This window comes from Chinchilla lanigera, unplaced genomic scaffold (assembly GCF_000276665.1).
Source record: "Chinchilla lanigera isolate Chin_1 unplaced genomic scaffold, ChiLan1.0 scaffold00070, whole genome shotgun sequence".
In the NCBI taxonomy this organism is placed as follows: domain Eukaryota; kingdom Metazoa; phylum Chordata; class Mammalia; order Rodentia; family Chinchillidae; genus Chinchilla; species Chinchilla lanigera.
The window spans coordinates 8,013,579-8,028,984 of record NW_004955471.1 but is presented as its reverse complement, the minus strand read 5'-3'; the positions used below and the strand labels follow the sequence as shown (position 1 = coordinate 8,028,984).

Genomic DNA, 15,406 nt, shown 5'->3' with positions numbered 1-15,406 from the left:
TTCTCCTTCTCCTCCTCCTCCTCCTCCTCTTCCTCCTCTTCCTCCTCTTCCTCCTCCTCTTCCTCCTTCTTCTCCTTCTTCTCCTTCTTCTTCTTCTCCTTCTTCTTCTCCTTCTTCTCCTTCTTCTTTCTTCTTCTTCTTCTTCTTCTTCTTCTTCTTCTTCTTCTTCTTCTTCTTCTTCTTCTTCTTCTTCTTCTTTCTTTTTCTCCTTACTGTTCCTCTTCCTCCCTCTTTTCTGACTGCTGTAAGTTGTTCCATCACATGCTTATGCCACCATGATGTCCTGCCTCACCACAGGGCCGTAACAATGGATCTAGCCAACCATGGACTGATACCTCTGAAACCATGAGACAAAGATAAATCTTTCTCCAAGGCGATTTTGTCTGGCATTTTGTGAGGGCAATGGAAAGCTCACTAACACAGAAATGCTAAAAATAAAACAAAACAAAACCCCCATGATGGTAGGAAAGAGATACAAGAGCCAACAGAAAGAGCTCCTAATGGACAAAGCTGAAATTTGAAAGTAGAATAGTAGCAGTGGTAGTATTGGGCTATAACTCAAAGTATAAAATAAATAATCATAAGTCCATATTGGTATAAACAGATGACTAAATAAATAAATATATGGCAAATAGATAAATTCATGCCTAAGAATGCCACATAATTGATGAAGATACTCTGCCCTTAAAGGAGGGTGTGATGGTTAAGTTTTACTTGTCCATTTACCTAGTTGTTTATTAAACACTAGTCCAGATGTTGCTGTAAAGGTATCTAATGAATATGCCTAACATCTGTAACCAGTTGACTTCAAGTGAAGCATATTACCCTTGATGATGTGGACTGATCTCATCCAATCAACCAAAGGCCTGAAAAGCAAAAACAGACTTCCCAGAGAAGAAGAAATTCTGCCTGAGGATGGTGCAGGGAGAGAGAGAGAGAGGGACGGAGGGAGGGAGGGAGGGAGGGAGGGAAGGATGGAGGATGTGCTAGTGGGCTTTCTCTGCTTCTTTTGTTCCAGCAGCTCCTGCTAGCCTGCCCTGAAGGTTTCTGACTTACCAGCCTCCATAATCATGTGTGGCGATTCCTTAATAGGAATCTGATGATAAGAATAGAGGAAACAGGGTAGGATATTGTGGTATTCTCCATGCTATTGTTGTATATTTTACTTAAATATAAAACTGCTATAAAGTACATATTTTATTTTTTTAAAAATAAAAGCTTGTTAGCCATTCCGACATGCTGCAAATGTTAAGAACCACTCTTTATCCACCAGAAGATGCGGATATCCCAAGAACCCTAAATGCATTGCTTTCAAGGAGTGATTCATGTGTGTGCATGCAATAAGAACACAGGAAGTTTTAAAAAATAGGAACATGGCTGGATTTGCTGCAGAACTCTGAATCAGAATGTCCAGAAGCACAAAGGAAAAGGGGCCAGTCAGTGTATAAGCAAAAGCTTCCGTGGTGAGACTGCACTGCTGCTCTGGATCACAGCTGTTCCTCCTACAGGGGTCCTGACTGCGGAGGAGTGATGGGTGGCTACCCTCAGCGATGCATTTTGCATCCGCTGGGATTTGGTAGGTTCTTCCTGCAAAGCTTCCCTCCTCTGCAGCACTGCTCTGCAGGACCCGGTGTCTTGGGTTCTAAACCAGCTGGGAAGCAGTGAAGATTCCGCATCCTGACAGCCGCCTGTCCCCACACTGCTGCTCTCCAACAGTGCTCTGTTCTCCTCACAGTTCTACAGCGTCAGTGGGATGCCCACCCGGAGCTTGTCTGACGGTATCTGCGCTGTCTGTGGGCAGAAGATCATCGTGGAGCTCAGTGAAGAAGGACTTATTGAGAACACCTACCAGCTTTCCTGTAGCCACGTGTATCCTTTCCGCAGAGCCCCGGGGCCTCCCTCAGCCTCTGCCTTCCCTTCTCCTCCTCTTCCTGTCTCTGTGTCCTGGGTGTTGCTCAGCTCCAGTCCCCAAGCCCTGCATCTTTATCCACCTTATTCTTGAGACTTTCTGACAAACCCTGTTGAATAACATACTGCTAATTAAGAAAACCCTCCCCTGCGGTCATTTCCCTTTTTAAAGAGATCTCGAATGCCCACAGAGGGAAGGCTGCAGCTTCAGAGCAGAGGGAAGCTGGTAGAAGCCAAAAGTGAGCACATAACCAAGAAAGAGCAGGGAGAGAAGGGCTGTGGGTGAGAAAATGCATGAAACGTAGGGGCCGGGTGCACAACAGAGAGAGAGGCGTCAGGTGGAGCCCGGTGTCTGAATCTTCTTGGACCAAGAAATGTGTGCTTTTATCCAGAGAAGTCATTTGTGGCATCTAGTGGAGAAAACCAAGCCTCCTTGTCAGCTTTCTGGACTAGGTTCTTTTTATTTTCTTATTCTTTATATTTTTGGTACTGGAAATCAAACTCAGGACCTTGTGCTTGCTAGGCAGGCGCTTGTGCCACTGAGCTATATCCCCAGCCCTAAGTTCTTTTTAAAAGAGAATAGTGCCCCAGGTAGCAGAGTGCCTTAGATTACAAAACGAAAGATCAAAATGTGCCCGTTTTTCTTGGGCTGAGCAGCTCCTCAGCCTCATGATTCTCTGCCGGTTGAAGGATCTGGAGGTGGCAGGTATCCAACAAACCCCACGCCCAAAACCCAGTATTGCCTGGCAACTCCAGCAAGCCTTCAGAAAAGCTTCAGAGTATGGAAAAATGTTGGCATCAGGACACCTGAACAAAGCAGTCAGCGCTGCCCAAGTGTGCAACTGTAGATACTGGAGTGGTGTTTGGGTTGGCCAATAGTCCACATTTCAACTGGTTTCCAAATACAAAAAAGGTGGCATCATTCATCTTTATTTTATAATGCACTATCCATTTTATGACATTATCTCTACGTACCTGTTCAGATCAAAGCTCTGGCAGGAGGAGATGGTGGAAGCAGCTGTCCTTGCTCACCCAAGCCCATCTGTTGCGGCCAGTAATACCTAATGCCTTTGCTGTGCAGTGCCTCTATCCTATTCTGTTTAATCCAGACAGTTTCCACTTATTCAATCCCAAGAGTCAAAAACCGGTCCAAATGCATCTCAAATTCAATAGGAGCCTTCTCTCCAGCATTGAAGCCTTAACATTTAAAGGGAAGAAATACAAAGATAGCCCATATGGATTTCGATAGCAGGTTTTCAGTATCCCAGAAAACTATCATTCTTAGTAGGGATTTTCCAAGCCTGGCCCTCTTTTTAAGTAAGATTTACTTTTCAAATGTTGGAACGGAGCCCCTTCTGCGATTTTCCAGTGGAAATACTCTCTCTCTCCACCTTTAAAAGCCCTTAGGGGTTGTTGTACATGTGTGCACATGTAATCGAAAGTATAGTCACCTTTAAATTTGCTTTGCAGGGAGCATTATTAATGGGCCATTCGAGCATGAGTCCTGTTAGTGAGAAGCGGCCAAACATGGGTCATCTTAACAAGGAGGGATTATCTGAGGATTGCTGAAGGCAGATCTGCCAGGGTGCCTGTTTTTCACCTGGAGATTTTGAAGATGAAAGGGCATGCGATAGAGGACGTGGACATTTCCGGGCTGGCTCTGTGACCCCTGGACTCTACACCTATCTGGAAGTAAGGCTGTACCACAGCTTTTTTGAATGAAAGGTTGTATGGGTTTGGGTTCAAAATCTTTGTTGTACCAATGCCATTTAATGTTAATCCAGCCACATGGTAAGAATGCCCCCAATTCCAAGAGCATAAAACAGTGGAAACTCTTAGTTTCATAGAGAGCTAGTGTTGAGGATTATGTATACAGCTTTGGCTTTGGCCTGGGCTACACCTCCGCTATCCTGTTTCTTAGAGGAAACCTCTGCGTCAGTATTGTTAACAGGTATGTGTGGCGAATGGGTCAGATTTCAAGTGATTCATTCATTCATTCAAATATTCATTCAGTAATATTCCTTGGGCAACTGTTCAAGGTACTGAGGACACAGATGAATGTGGCATGGTCCCACAGGTACTGTGTGATTTAAGAGAGCAGATAAGGATGCGGAGCATCATGACACTTTAGGATAACTCCTGTGGGGTTTACCTCCGCTTGGGGAACAAAGACAGACTTTTCTGGGAAAGGTGATGTATACAAATGAATTTATTATACCTGGAGTTTCAGAGGCTAACTTTAGGGGGATTACATTCTGTTAAAATTAATTGCCTCTTTATCAGCAATTTTAAAAATCCAAGAAAAAAATGTTAAGAAGTTAATAGACACATTGGTAAGTTTAGGGGTGGGGCTATAGCTCACCAATGATGCTTAGAATGCCTGAGGCTAAAGTTCAGTCCCCAACATAAAAACAAAAAAACAAGGAAAGAAAAGAAAAATCTGTAAACTTACGACTACAAATAATTTAAACTTATCTAAGTCCCTAAGACAAGTCTGATTACACAGAAGGTTAGCAAATAGTACACAAAAGTAGAGTTGGAGATGTTACAGTGACCCAGCAGAAACACACGATAAGGGGGTGGGGGACTGTGATGCGTTTCATGACACACGCCTGTACCACAGCACCTTCAATCCTTTGTCACCTGCAATCAGGAGAGGTAAGGACAAGAACGGTAAAAAGCTAACCAAATTCCTCAGCGTCAGAAAGCGAATGCAGTGGTCAGGTGTAGTGGGACGCTCACTTGTAATCCCAGCATTGTGAGAGACTGAGGCAAGAGGATCACAAGTTCAAGCCCAGCCTGAGAAATTTAGAGACTTAGAAAGACTCTGTCTCAAAATAAAATACATATCAAGAGGCCTGGGGATGTAGCTCACTGTGAACACCCTGGGTTCAATTCCAAGTACCACAGAAAAAGAAAAGGGAAAAAGAAAAAAGGAAGGAAGTGGGAGGGAAGGAGGGAAGGAAAAAAGAAAGGGAGGCAGGGAGGGAGGAGAGAATGAAGGAGGAAGGAAGGGAGGAAGTACATGTAGCACCTACTCCATACTCACTGCCTTGGTCCTACAGAACGTCTCTGAACAAACGATGTGGGAATGACGCGAAGATAATGTTCCCCCTCGCCCTCCGCGCTAGACTCCACGGGTGGGGTCATTTCCTTGTCACCATGAACCAGACATTGCCCTGTAGTATCTAGAAGCTTCCCTAACAAGATGCTTCAGCTTTCACGAATTCTGCATTCGAGGTTGGTGCATTATTGGTAAGAAGCAGACTTGCCCTTACTGCAAAGAGAAGGTCGATTTGAAGAGGATGATCAGTAACCCGTATCCTTTTCATAACAGTGTTACAAAATACTATCTTTAATGTTTTTAGGGATGCATTTTTCCACCCGAATTGACATTATCTGTATATGGTTACTGCAGAAAACTTCTGTTGTCTAAACTTTATTTCAAAATGGGAAAATTCTCTTTCCTCATCTGTGCCTATTCTGCTCAGGATGTCAAATGCCGAAAACCATTCCACTAGTTATGTTTCATATACTCCACATTATGGGGTTGGTGGTAGTGTGAGAAGACATTGCAAAACACAGGTAAAATATATGGAAGAGTAATCGAGACAGATGAATGGTTGGACGCGTGGCTGGAGGGGTGGGTGGATGGATGGATCAAAAGACAAATCAGAATTGAAAATGTGGAAGTCCCAAATGTGGAATAGAATGCAGAGAAATATTTTAGGGTGCTCCAAATTTCATTAGTATCAGAAATAAGTAGATTTCTCCCCACCCTGGACTTTAGCTTTAGAGATTCTTTAGCATGCTTCCTGTCTTCTAAGGCTAAACCCTAAAGATAATAATACGGGGAAGGGACAAAGGCTCACAGACTTTGCCTGCTTATGCCACCAATTGGGTTTTCATAGACACCAGAGATGCCCCGCTGAATAAACCCGAGTCTCATTCAGATCACAGGAAGGTGATGGCCCCATCGAGAGCCAGAAAGACTTAGTCTTCCACCTTCCTGTTCCCAGACCATGGGGTTTCCCTTCCAGGGCGGAAGGGTCCAGAACAGGCATTGAGATGTTGGCATCAACCTGCCATGTACTCGCTCCCTTCCTAAGAGACAGCCTCTCTGTGCTTGTGTTAATCACCGAAATCCCACAGTGCTCAGAGAGACACACTCCTCACTCCCTGCTTCTCGCTGCTCACCAACTCTAAATAATGGTTTAATCAGAGACTTTCTAGGTGGGCGTCAGAGAAGGAGGCCGGCTCGGTGGGTCAGAGACCACCTGCAGAGCCCTGCTCCTTCCGCGGGCCTCGTTTCTGGTGGTGAGTTGGTGCCACTGAGGCCTCACTCAAAGCTGAAGGTGAGAGACGCTCCCCCGCTTGCCTCCTGTCCACTTCCTTCCCGTCCCTGAGTCCCCTTCACGTAAGAGGAGACCCAGTCCAGGGAGCTTTGGGCTAATAACTTACGAAACCCCAATGCAAACCACCCTGTTATAAAATTAGTGATGATATGATCACAAACGTCACCTTAAATGATAGTTTAAATAGCAGTAAAGGTGATTTGTTTCTTATTAAGGGTGACTCGCTTATTTATATAATCCGGAGAGAATCAGCTACTGAATATTACATGTACCTATTTACTGAGACTCAGTATAAGGAAAATTATATATGAAAAAGCTGCTCTTTGTGGGTGTAACTGCTATCAGAAATGCTATATATTAGCTAACTTCCCTTTGAAACATTTACCAAAGATGCCACAATAGAGCTAGTGGTATTCTTCCTAATACCCTCTGAGTTTCCTCTGGTGAGCTGACCATAGGAAAGCCCAGAGCTAAGTTCTTGTTCATTTACAGTAGCTTCCATTACCCTTGGTTTCCCAGTGTAGTCATTCCTCTCTTCCTCCTCCTTTTAGTACACATTCTTGTCTTTTATCCCATTTTATAGGTTGGGATTTTACTGTAAAAAAAATTCAATTTATTGTTGGAAATTGTATATTGGATAAATAACAACAACAACCACATTGTTATAAAAATCAAGTAAAGGATGCTTTTTTATTTTTTAAGTAAGGAATTAAAGATACACAATCTTACTACTATGTTGCCCAAACTCCTAGGCTCGAGTGATCTTCTTGCCTCGTCCTGCAGAGTAGCTGGGACTGCATATATCACCCCTTAAGGCATGTGAAAGGGGTTTTAACTGAGCACATAGAACAACAGGAAAGGAAATATCTGCTCATTACATTGCTTGTGATGTTTGCAAATGGTAACTGTGAATATTTCTGCTTCTTGGCTGCCTGTAGAACCTCCTTAACTGAGATTTAGCTGGGAACGCACACATATTTTGTACGGGCAAATCCTGGATTGGCTTCGTTACCTGGTGGCCTGGCAACCCGTCATCATAGGAATAGTTCAAGGCATTAACTATTCACTGGGGTTAGAATAGTGCAGCCAACTTACCCCAGAAGCAATGTATTGCATGGCTGAAATATTTTTAAATCTTTTGCCTCAGCTTTAGTACTGATGTTCTTTTTTTAATTTTAGGGATGATCCCAAGAGTTCAGAAAACAATAAAATTTGGCTCACACGCAGAACAACTTCTCTGTGGAAAGAATTTAAAGAGAACAATGGAATAAACAAATAAAACACAGCTTTTCCTCTCCCCCATTACAATTTCCTAACCCATACATGTGACCCATTTGCTACACCCCACTATGGACACTGGCCCACTGGTGTGGCTGCTAGTGATCTCATCTGTGAAGTGTTTCTGAGGTCTATAAAGCACTTCTCACAGAAAACATCTAGTGTAATCAGTGCCTTCCAATCATTTCCACATCTTCAAAGACGTAAGTAGAATAGTTAAGTATTCTGAACCCTAACCATACATCTAGAGTTGGTGAGCAGAAAGGAGCAGGGAGCAGAGCGCATCTCCACTAGGCACTGCGGCTACGAGTACTGTCTCCCCACTCTCCATTCTTGTCACCACCCGCCAGTGCTGAACCCACGGGCTCTCTGCACACTGGGAATTCCTCCCAGAGCCTCACACAGCAGGCTCCACACCTGCTCAGGCGGCCAAACTGCTCTGGGTTTCCTGGGGCTGCCAAAGACATTCACCCCACCCAAGGAGAGAGACTCACTGTCTCCGTGTTATAGTTCAGACCTAGAAGCTCCCCCAAAAGATCCATGTGTTCTGGTTGTCTTCTTCATAGCACTCACTGATGCTGGAAGTCATAGCAAATCTTTATTATTTGTCTTCCACTCCATGAAGGAAAGGAATTTTCTCTGTTCTTTCCTACTACATGCCCAGCACTTAGAGCAGTGCTCCACACACAACAGGCACTCAAAATATATTTGTTGAAAGAGTAAATTAATCTGGCAGGAGGGAACAAAATGAACTGAATAAGAAAGACAAACCAGAAAGAATTCATCAGGAAAGGTATGGTGGACTCGCAAAATTAATATGCTTTAAATCACTAGTCATTTGTACAGCCAACACTGTATACAGAGCACTAGACATCCACTCTAAAATACTGGAGGTCACTGAACTTGCGTGAAGCAGGAAGGAAATACCTGGTTGCTATTTCCCTTGTCCAAATATTGACAGGATACTTAACCTGATACTACTCATGTTCCATCATCAAGAAAATTCACCCTAAGAGTTCCACCCATCGGTAGTTTTCTCTCTTTGAACTGCCCAGCACCTCAGTATTACCTTTGGATCACCATCTAGATTACTAGAAGATTTAGTTTTTGTTTCTATATTCAATAAATATTTCAATATTTACTTATTACGTAGTAGGCATATTCAAAGGGTAAGGAGACAGAACAATATTCTTGAGCTTATGGTCTGTTGATAAATAAAAGATCTTAAATTTGGGTAGAGCACTAACAAAAAATAGGATCAGGAACAGGCAAAGGATGTCCACTCTTGTTTCTCTTATTCACTATACAGTAATGCCTTGGTTCATGAACGCTTCTGTTTGTGAACAATTCAGTTCAAGAACAAAAGTGCTTGGTAAAATTTTGCTTCCATTCACAGACTCCACAGGAGGAGACAAAGAGGACTGTGGCCATCTCCCCTCCCCCACTCCCCACAAACGCTAACACAGCCATTTTCCCCAGCATCCTGGAACAAATGAAGTTCATGAACTGAGGCCCACTGTGGTTCCTGAAATTTTAGACAAGGCAATTAGGCAAGAGAAAAAAGTAAAGGGGATACAAATAAGAAAAAAAGTCAAATTATCCTCCTTCGCTAGTGATAGGATCCTATACTTAGAAAATCCTAGACTCTACTAAAAGGCTTTTAAAGCTGATAAACAAATTCAGCAATGTAGCAGAATATAAAGTCAATGGTTTTAATATACACTAATAATGAACTGAGAAAGAAATCAGGAAAATGCATTCACAATCACTTCAAATATGATAAAGTACCTATGAATCAATCTAATTAAGAAGTGAAAGACCTCTACAATGAAGATTCAGAATTCTAAAGAAAAAAATTAATGAAAACATCAGAAAATGGAATGACCTCCCAAGTTCATGGACTTGCACAATTAATATTGTCAAAATGGCTATAATACCAGATGCCATCTACAGATTCAATGCAGTCCCCATCAAAATACCAATCACAGTCTTCACAGAACTAGCAAAAAACTGAAATTCATATGGAGACACAAAAGACCAAATATAGCCAAAACAATCTTAAACAAAAAGAGCAAGCCTGAAGGCATTACAATACCTGATTTCAAATTATAGTACAAAGACATAGTAACAAAAACAGCATGATATTGACACAAAAATAGACACACAGACCAATGGAACAAAACTGAGGACACACAAACAAGCCCACACAACTACAGCCATCTAGTTCTGGACCAAGGAGCCAAAAATATATGTTAAAGAAAAGACAGCCAATTTAACAAATGGTGCTGAGAGAATTGGATATCCACTTGTAGAAAATTTAAACTAGATGCCTCTCACACTGTGCAAAATTCAACTTAAAATGGACCAAAGACTATGAAGCTATTGATATAGCTGTTTAAATTCTCAAAGTTAAAGAGACAGATCAGGGCCGGGGATATAGCTCAGTGGCACAAGCACCTGCCTGGCAAGTACAAGTTCGTGAGTTTGATTCCCGGTACCAAAAAAAAAATAAACAGACAAATCAAGTCAAGATTAAGTCTCTTTGGTGTCACGACAGTTACTATGGCACTAATGTAGCGAATGGGAAAGTAAAGCAGAAAGTTCACTGTTGTGCTGGGCTTCTGTGGCATCTCCTCAAGTTTTCTTCTTCTGGACTTGTCTGCTTTTTGTTGGCTCCTTCACTACATTCTCCTGGGAATGTGTATGGAAGAGAAGCGCTATGTGAACTCTCTAAGGCTAAAGCCTGTTACACACTTAATGAACTTATTTCTTTAGGGTATTTTCCTATAAACACCAGGGTCCCTTACATCCTTGCTAGTATCCAGAACAGAAAAATATCCATTTATATGCCATAATATAACAAGAAATTAATCACTTCCTGGAAAATATATACCATCTACTGACATCTACTACAGGCACCTGTCCAGTCCCACACATCTGTGGGCTCCATGCTCATAGGTTTGGTACCCTCGCCCTCCTCACCCCCAGGTGAAAAGGAATGGTCACAGGGATGGTGGACCACTGTATTCTATACTCTTAGGGCTTGAGCCCGTACAGAACTCTATCCACATTTTAAAGACAGGAAAACATGGGAGGTCAGATCAAGCAGAGATAACACATATACTGTCATAGGTCTTTTCAGCCCCAGAGCCAGAGTAACCACTTAAACTTAGTTCTGCTTGAGAATGGAGCTAGGTTTACAGGACTTTCATTCTCTTTCAGGTGGGAGGAGAAAGCTGCAGAGTCAGGAAGTGCTCTTCACAAACAATGGTACATTGAAATTGAATGTGTTATGAAATCTGGATTATAAAAGTCAACATATGATAGCAATATCTATGTTCAAATTGTGTACCGAACTATTTTTGAGTCCTGGTAAAGAACGTCTAGGTATATACTTATTTAAAAATCTATTTAGCTCTCAGATAATTTTTTTAAATTTTCAGGAAAAAAAAGGGAAATGTTCTCAAAACATTAGAAACCAGACTTTTCACAGGAATAAAAGCAACAAGATGTGTGTGAGGGAACAGAAAGCAAGCATAACCAGACACTAATTAGAAATTAACACTACTTAGAAATAACCAGACAAGTCAGGATGTAGGAGACTACGTTCAAATTCTTCCAAACTAAATCTTTCATTCATCTCAATGATTTTGTTCTGATGGTCAGACAAAGTCTGCTGTTTCTTGTGGGCAAATCTATCCAGTTCCCAGGAAGACAGATCCCATGAAAAGCCGCCGTGTCCTTCGCACACTGAAAAGCGTCACTGGGAACATAACACCCTTTTGCTAGGAACAGCAGCCAGTTTGGCTGAGTGCCCTGCAGTATTCTGCCTTGTTGATCTTGAGATCAGTTGCAAGAGAGGCGACAGGAGTCCGCAGAAAGCCAACAGTACCAGGCGTTTGAAATCATCAGCCCACTGTGCTATTTCCTGGCAAACTAAGCCAGCTGCGGGAGATTATTCAGATACCAAGTAGGGACTTAGATCATGATTATCTCCTAGATGAAAAAAAAACCAAAGCCATGTTTTAAAACCTGGTCACAGTTTTTATGAAACAGCTCTCTAGATAAAAACTGCAGTTCTAGTAAGCAAGTCGTCTGACGATAGTGATTCCTGAGCTCTTTGCATAGTTACGTCACACTGAACTTGATCCCCATTAGTGGTACATGGGCCTTGCACGCAAGAACCTAGGATTTGATCGCGGCTCTCAGACTCGTCCAAAACGCCTCCCGCTGCGCCTCCTCGGCGGGCCACTCCAGGTAGGTCCTAGTGTTCATGATCTTCCGCAGCTTGCAGAAGCGCTGGGGGATGGCGCGCTTCTCAATGCGCTCCAGCAGAACGAGGATGGCAGCATCGTTGTTCTCGTCGAAGAGGCGGAAGTGGGAGAAGTCCAGCTCGTACTTGCACCACTCGCTTTTCACGAAGTTCTCGGAAAGCACGAACACCGTCTTCCGGCTCTTCTCGATGGAGTCGATGATGTTGTCGATGATCCACTTTCCCGGGACGAAGTCCCGCTTGTGCAGACACAAGCGCAAGGCGGGCTCGGAGTGCTCCAGCTCCTGGACCAGCAGCTCCTCCACCCAGTAGGAGTCCTGCTCGCTGTAGGACACGAAGGCGTCGTAGCAGATGTCGCCGCGGGGAGCCCTCCGGGGCTTCCTTTTGGCCTGGAGCCAGGCCCACATCATTTTCAGGTACCACACTCCGTGCAGGCAACGGCACAGGGCCCCTAGAAGCAGGAGCAGCACGAGAAATGCGCAGCACACCGCGGACACCAGCGCTGCCCGGTGGCACTCGGAGACCGAGAGCCGCGCGTCCTGGACCCGCTGCCCGCGCACGTGGGCCGGGGAGTCGCACAGGTAGCCGGCGGGCCAATCGCTCAGCACCTTGGCCAGCGCCGGCTGCGCCTGCGCGAAAGTCAGGAAGTCGCAGGTGCAGATGAAATTGTCGCCACCAGCTTCCAAGGTCTTCAGGCTGTGGAAGGAATCCAGCTCCTCCTTGGAGAAAGCATTTATGATATTCCTGCTGATCTTCAAAACTTGCAACATGGGTAACCTAGAGCCATCTGGGAGAACCTTCAACTTATTTCCAGAAATATAAAGTTCTTTCAGCTGAGGCAAACGCAAAGAAAGCGAATTGAGATTGTTATTGCTGACATCTAAGATTTCCAGGGTCCAGGGAATGCAGTCGGTTAAACTGTGTATCTGTGTGCTGGATAAGTTCAAATATCTCATCTTTTCTGGCCACTGACAAATTTCAGGCATAGAATGAAAACGGTTTTTACTGATATCCAGGCTGGTTAGGTTGTGCAGGGTCTGCAAAACCTTTCCAGTTTTCTCTATCAATATAAAATGATTTTTCCTTAAGATTAAGGTCTGTAAGGATGGCCAGGCGCCCTCACAGGCTGAATTTTCCAAGTGCTCTTCAACCATCAAATTTTCACTGAGGTCCAAGTATTCCAGTGACGTCAAATGTCGTGAAAGTGAGCAAGGAACCAGGAAAACCTTACTGTTTTCTAGTGTGATTCGTTTAATTCTTCCTACGAGTGAATATACATTACTGAGATCATAAAATAAGTAGAAATTCGGAATAGACATCCTCCGGATTGTTACCGCTTCTCCTTTTTTTGGATACGCTTTTTCTATCTCAGCAGTGTTAAAGTCTCCAACTCCATTGTAAGTGCAGTCCTCAAATTCTAACTCTAACAATTCAGAGGCATAAGCCATGAGTTTCAGAACTTTACCAACACTTTTATCAGCAATGTCCACCTTTCTGAATGTAAACTTTTTAATCAGTGGACTTGTACCACTGACTGACAGCTCTGAGAAGCTGAATGTATTCAAATTGGTATCACTCAGTTCCATGTGTTCCACGGAGGCTAACACATCTACAAAAATCTCCAGCAGTAAAAGGGACTGTCTCATGCGAAGGACCAGATGACTGATGTTCCGAATTGACTTTAAACTTTGTGGCTCGTAACTCTGGAGATTTGGTGCCTTGATCTCAAGTTCCTCAAGAAAGGTGAGTCCAGCAAAGTCTGTTTTCTGCAACCCAGTGAAGCCATCATTTCCTACCCTCAAGACTCGCAAATTTGTGAGGTGAGAAAAAAGAGACGTTTTGCTGAGCGTTTGGTAAGGATTTCCCAGTAGGTTTAAGAATTTCAAGGAGGAAAGGTGTCTGAACCAAGAGGATGATAAATTAGACAAGTGGTTTTCAGATAAGTCCAAATGCTCAAGCCTGCCCAGGGAGAGGAAGGCATCTTCGTCTATTGTGCGAACTCCACTGGACTTCAGCACCAGATGCTGGAGATTCACGCATCTCTGCAGATCGCCGCGGCCCACAGAGGTGATCTTGTTGTTGGACAGGTCAAGCCTTTTCACGGATGCCGACAGCCCTGAGGGAATGGAGCTGAAAGACCTGGAACGGCCATCACAGACACCAGCTGGGTCACAAGACAGAGAAGCCTGAGCCAGGGGTCCTTCCTCAGAAGGGCTGATCACAGCCCACAGCAGCCACACCATCCACACAGCATGAGACATTGTCAGAATTCAACCTAAAAAGGAAATGGGTTCACATGAGACTGTGTTTGACAGCATATTATCATCCCAGTTCTCAAGGAGTATGGTATCCAGCATAATGTACACAGGAAATAACAGGCGAGTGGGACATCTAAATGGGGGTAAAAAAGGGATTCCCGGCACATTCGGCAGCACTAACGGACATCTGACTGCTGTGCGCAGCCATCTGGAACTGTGGAGAAGGATTCTTAAGGAGCGAGGCATCATCATTTGGATTTTCAGACACCTTTGCCAGTACTTGAACTCCTCTTCCCTCTGAAGTGTGACTTTTCCCCACTTCACTATCACCTGAGTGCACAGAGACCTCACAGAACCCAACCACCACTCTGACACCAGCTGACGGGACACCAGCACATCCAGTAAAGCTCCAGGGATAGCATACTCTGGACCCAAGAGAGCCTCAGGCTACCCACCCCTGCCTGGCTCCCACTTCTAGCAGGTAGGAAGGATGCTGGGGAGCTCCAGGCAGAGCAAAGTGGTTTGCTGGGTTGAAGGACACTTAGGCCATCAGAACCATCTCTTCCTGCAGACTAGTGTAGAAAACAATGCTCCAGCCCAGTGGGGTATTCAAACAGGTGTGCAGGAAGTATAGCTGTTTGCACAACAAATGCCCCATCTTTTTCTTCCAGGAATCCAACAGCTTTCTCTGCACTTTCACCTTCTGGGCTGGGCTGTTCTCAGCCCCAAGGACCATGCCTTGTGGCCAGGTCCTCCGCATGGCACAGGGCAGGAGAGCTGGGCCTTGATCTTGAGCTCTTTGTTATGTGCTAATCCCGCTCCACTCAGTAACCTCCCAGAGGCCAGGGCTCTTCATCCGGGGGCGTACATACACTTCCCATTTTCTTTACCTTACCGATCTTTCGTCTGCTTTTTATATCATTTTCTAGAAAGATATGATAAAATCTCACACTGTGTAGATTCATCTCCATCAGTCTATCAGTTTGGCTGTATTTTTTTAATGCCATGTTGTAAGTCCTTCTAAATTCAGAATCTCTTTTCAGTGAAAGTTTCAGCCTGGTTAAATTTCCTCCTTACTCTAGCAATGATTTTCTTTTTCCTTAGCATCTACTTTTACTGCTATTAATATATAAGCTGTTTTACATATATATATAATTGGTTGGATCCTTTTACTTTAAATCTTTCAGTACCCTTAGGAAATGTATCTCTTCCAAACAGAATGGGACTGACTGCTAGGTTGTAATTTTTAAGTCCCATCCTCACAATATTCTGATAATTATAAACTCTAGTCCTTTCCATCCAATACGATTACTGCAGTATCTGTTGGGATTTAA

At 43.8% G+C, this 15,406-nt stretch overlaps 2 protein-coding genes across 3 annotated transcripts in view; one reads left to right on the top strand and one right to left on the bottom strand.

The window, feature by feature from the left end:
• Positions 1-9,143, top strand: part of Rnf175 (ring finger protein 175) — a 59,724-nt gene extending 50,581 nt beyond the window's left edge. The window contains exons 7-9 of the mRNA XM_005400926.2: positions 1,736-1,869; positions 5,126-5,227; positions 7,224-9,143. Coding sequence (XP_005400983.1) covers positions 1,736-1,869; positions 5,126-5,227; positions 7,224-7,344 — 357 coding nt within the window. The 3' untranslated portion in view covers positions 7,345-9,143. The remainder of the gene's footprint in view (positions 1-1,735; positions 1,870-5,125; positions 5,228-7,223) is intronic.
• Positions 9,144-9,921: 778 nt separating this feature from the next.
• Positions 9,922-15,406, bottom strand: part of Tlr2 (toll-like receptor 2) — a 7,354-nt gene continuing 1,869 nt past the window's right edge. For both annotated transcript variants that reach the window (XM_005400927.2, XM_013522906.1), the window contains exon 2: positions 9,922-14,089. In XM_005400927.2, coding sequence (XP_005400984.1) covers positions 11,727-14,075 — 2,349 coding nt within the window. In that variant the 5' untranslated portion in view covers positions 14,076-14,089 and the 3' untranslated portion in view covers positions 9,922-11,726. The remainder of the gene's footprint in view (positions 14,090-15,406) is intronic.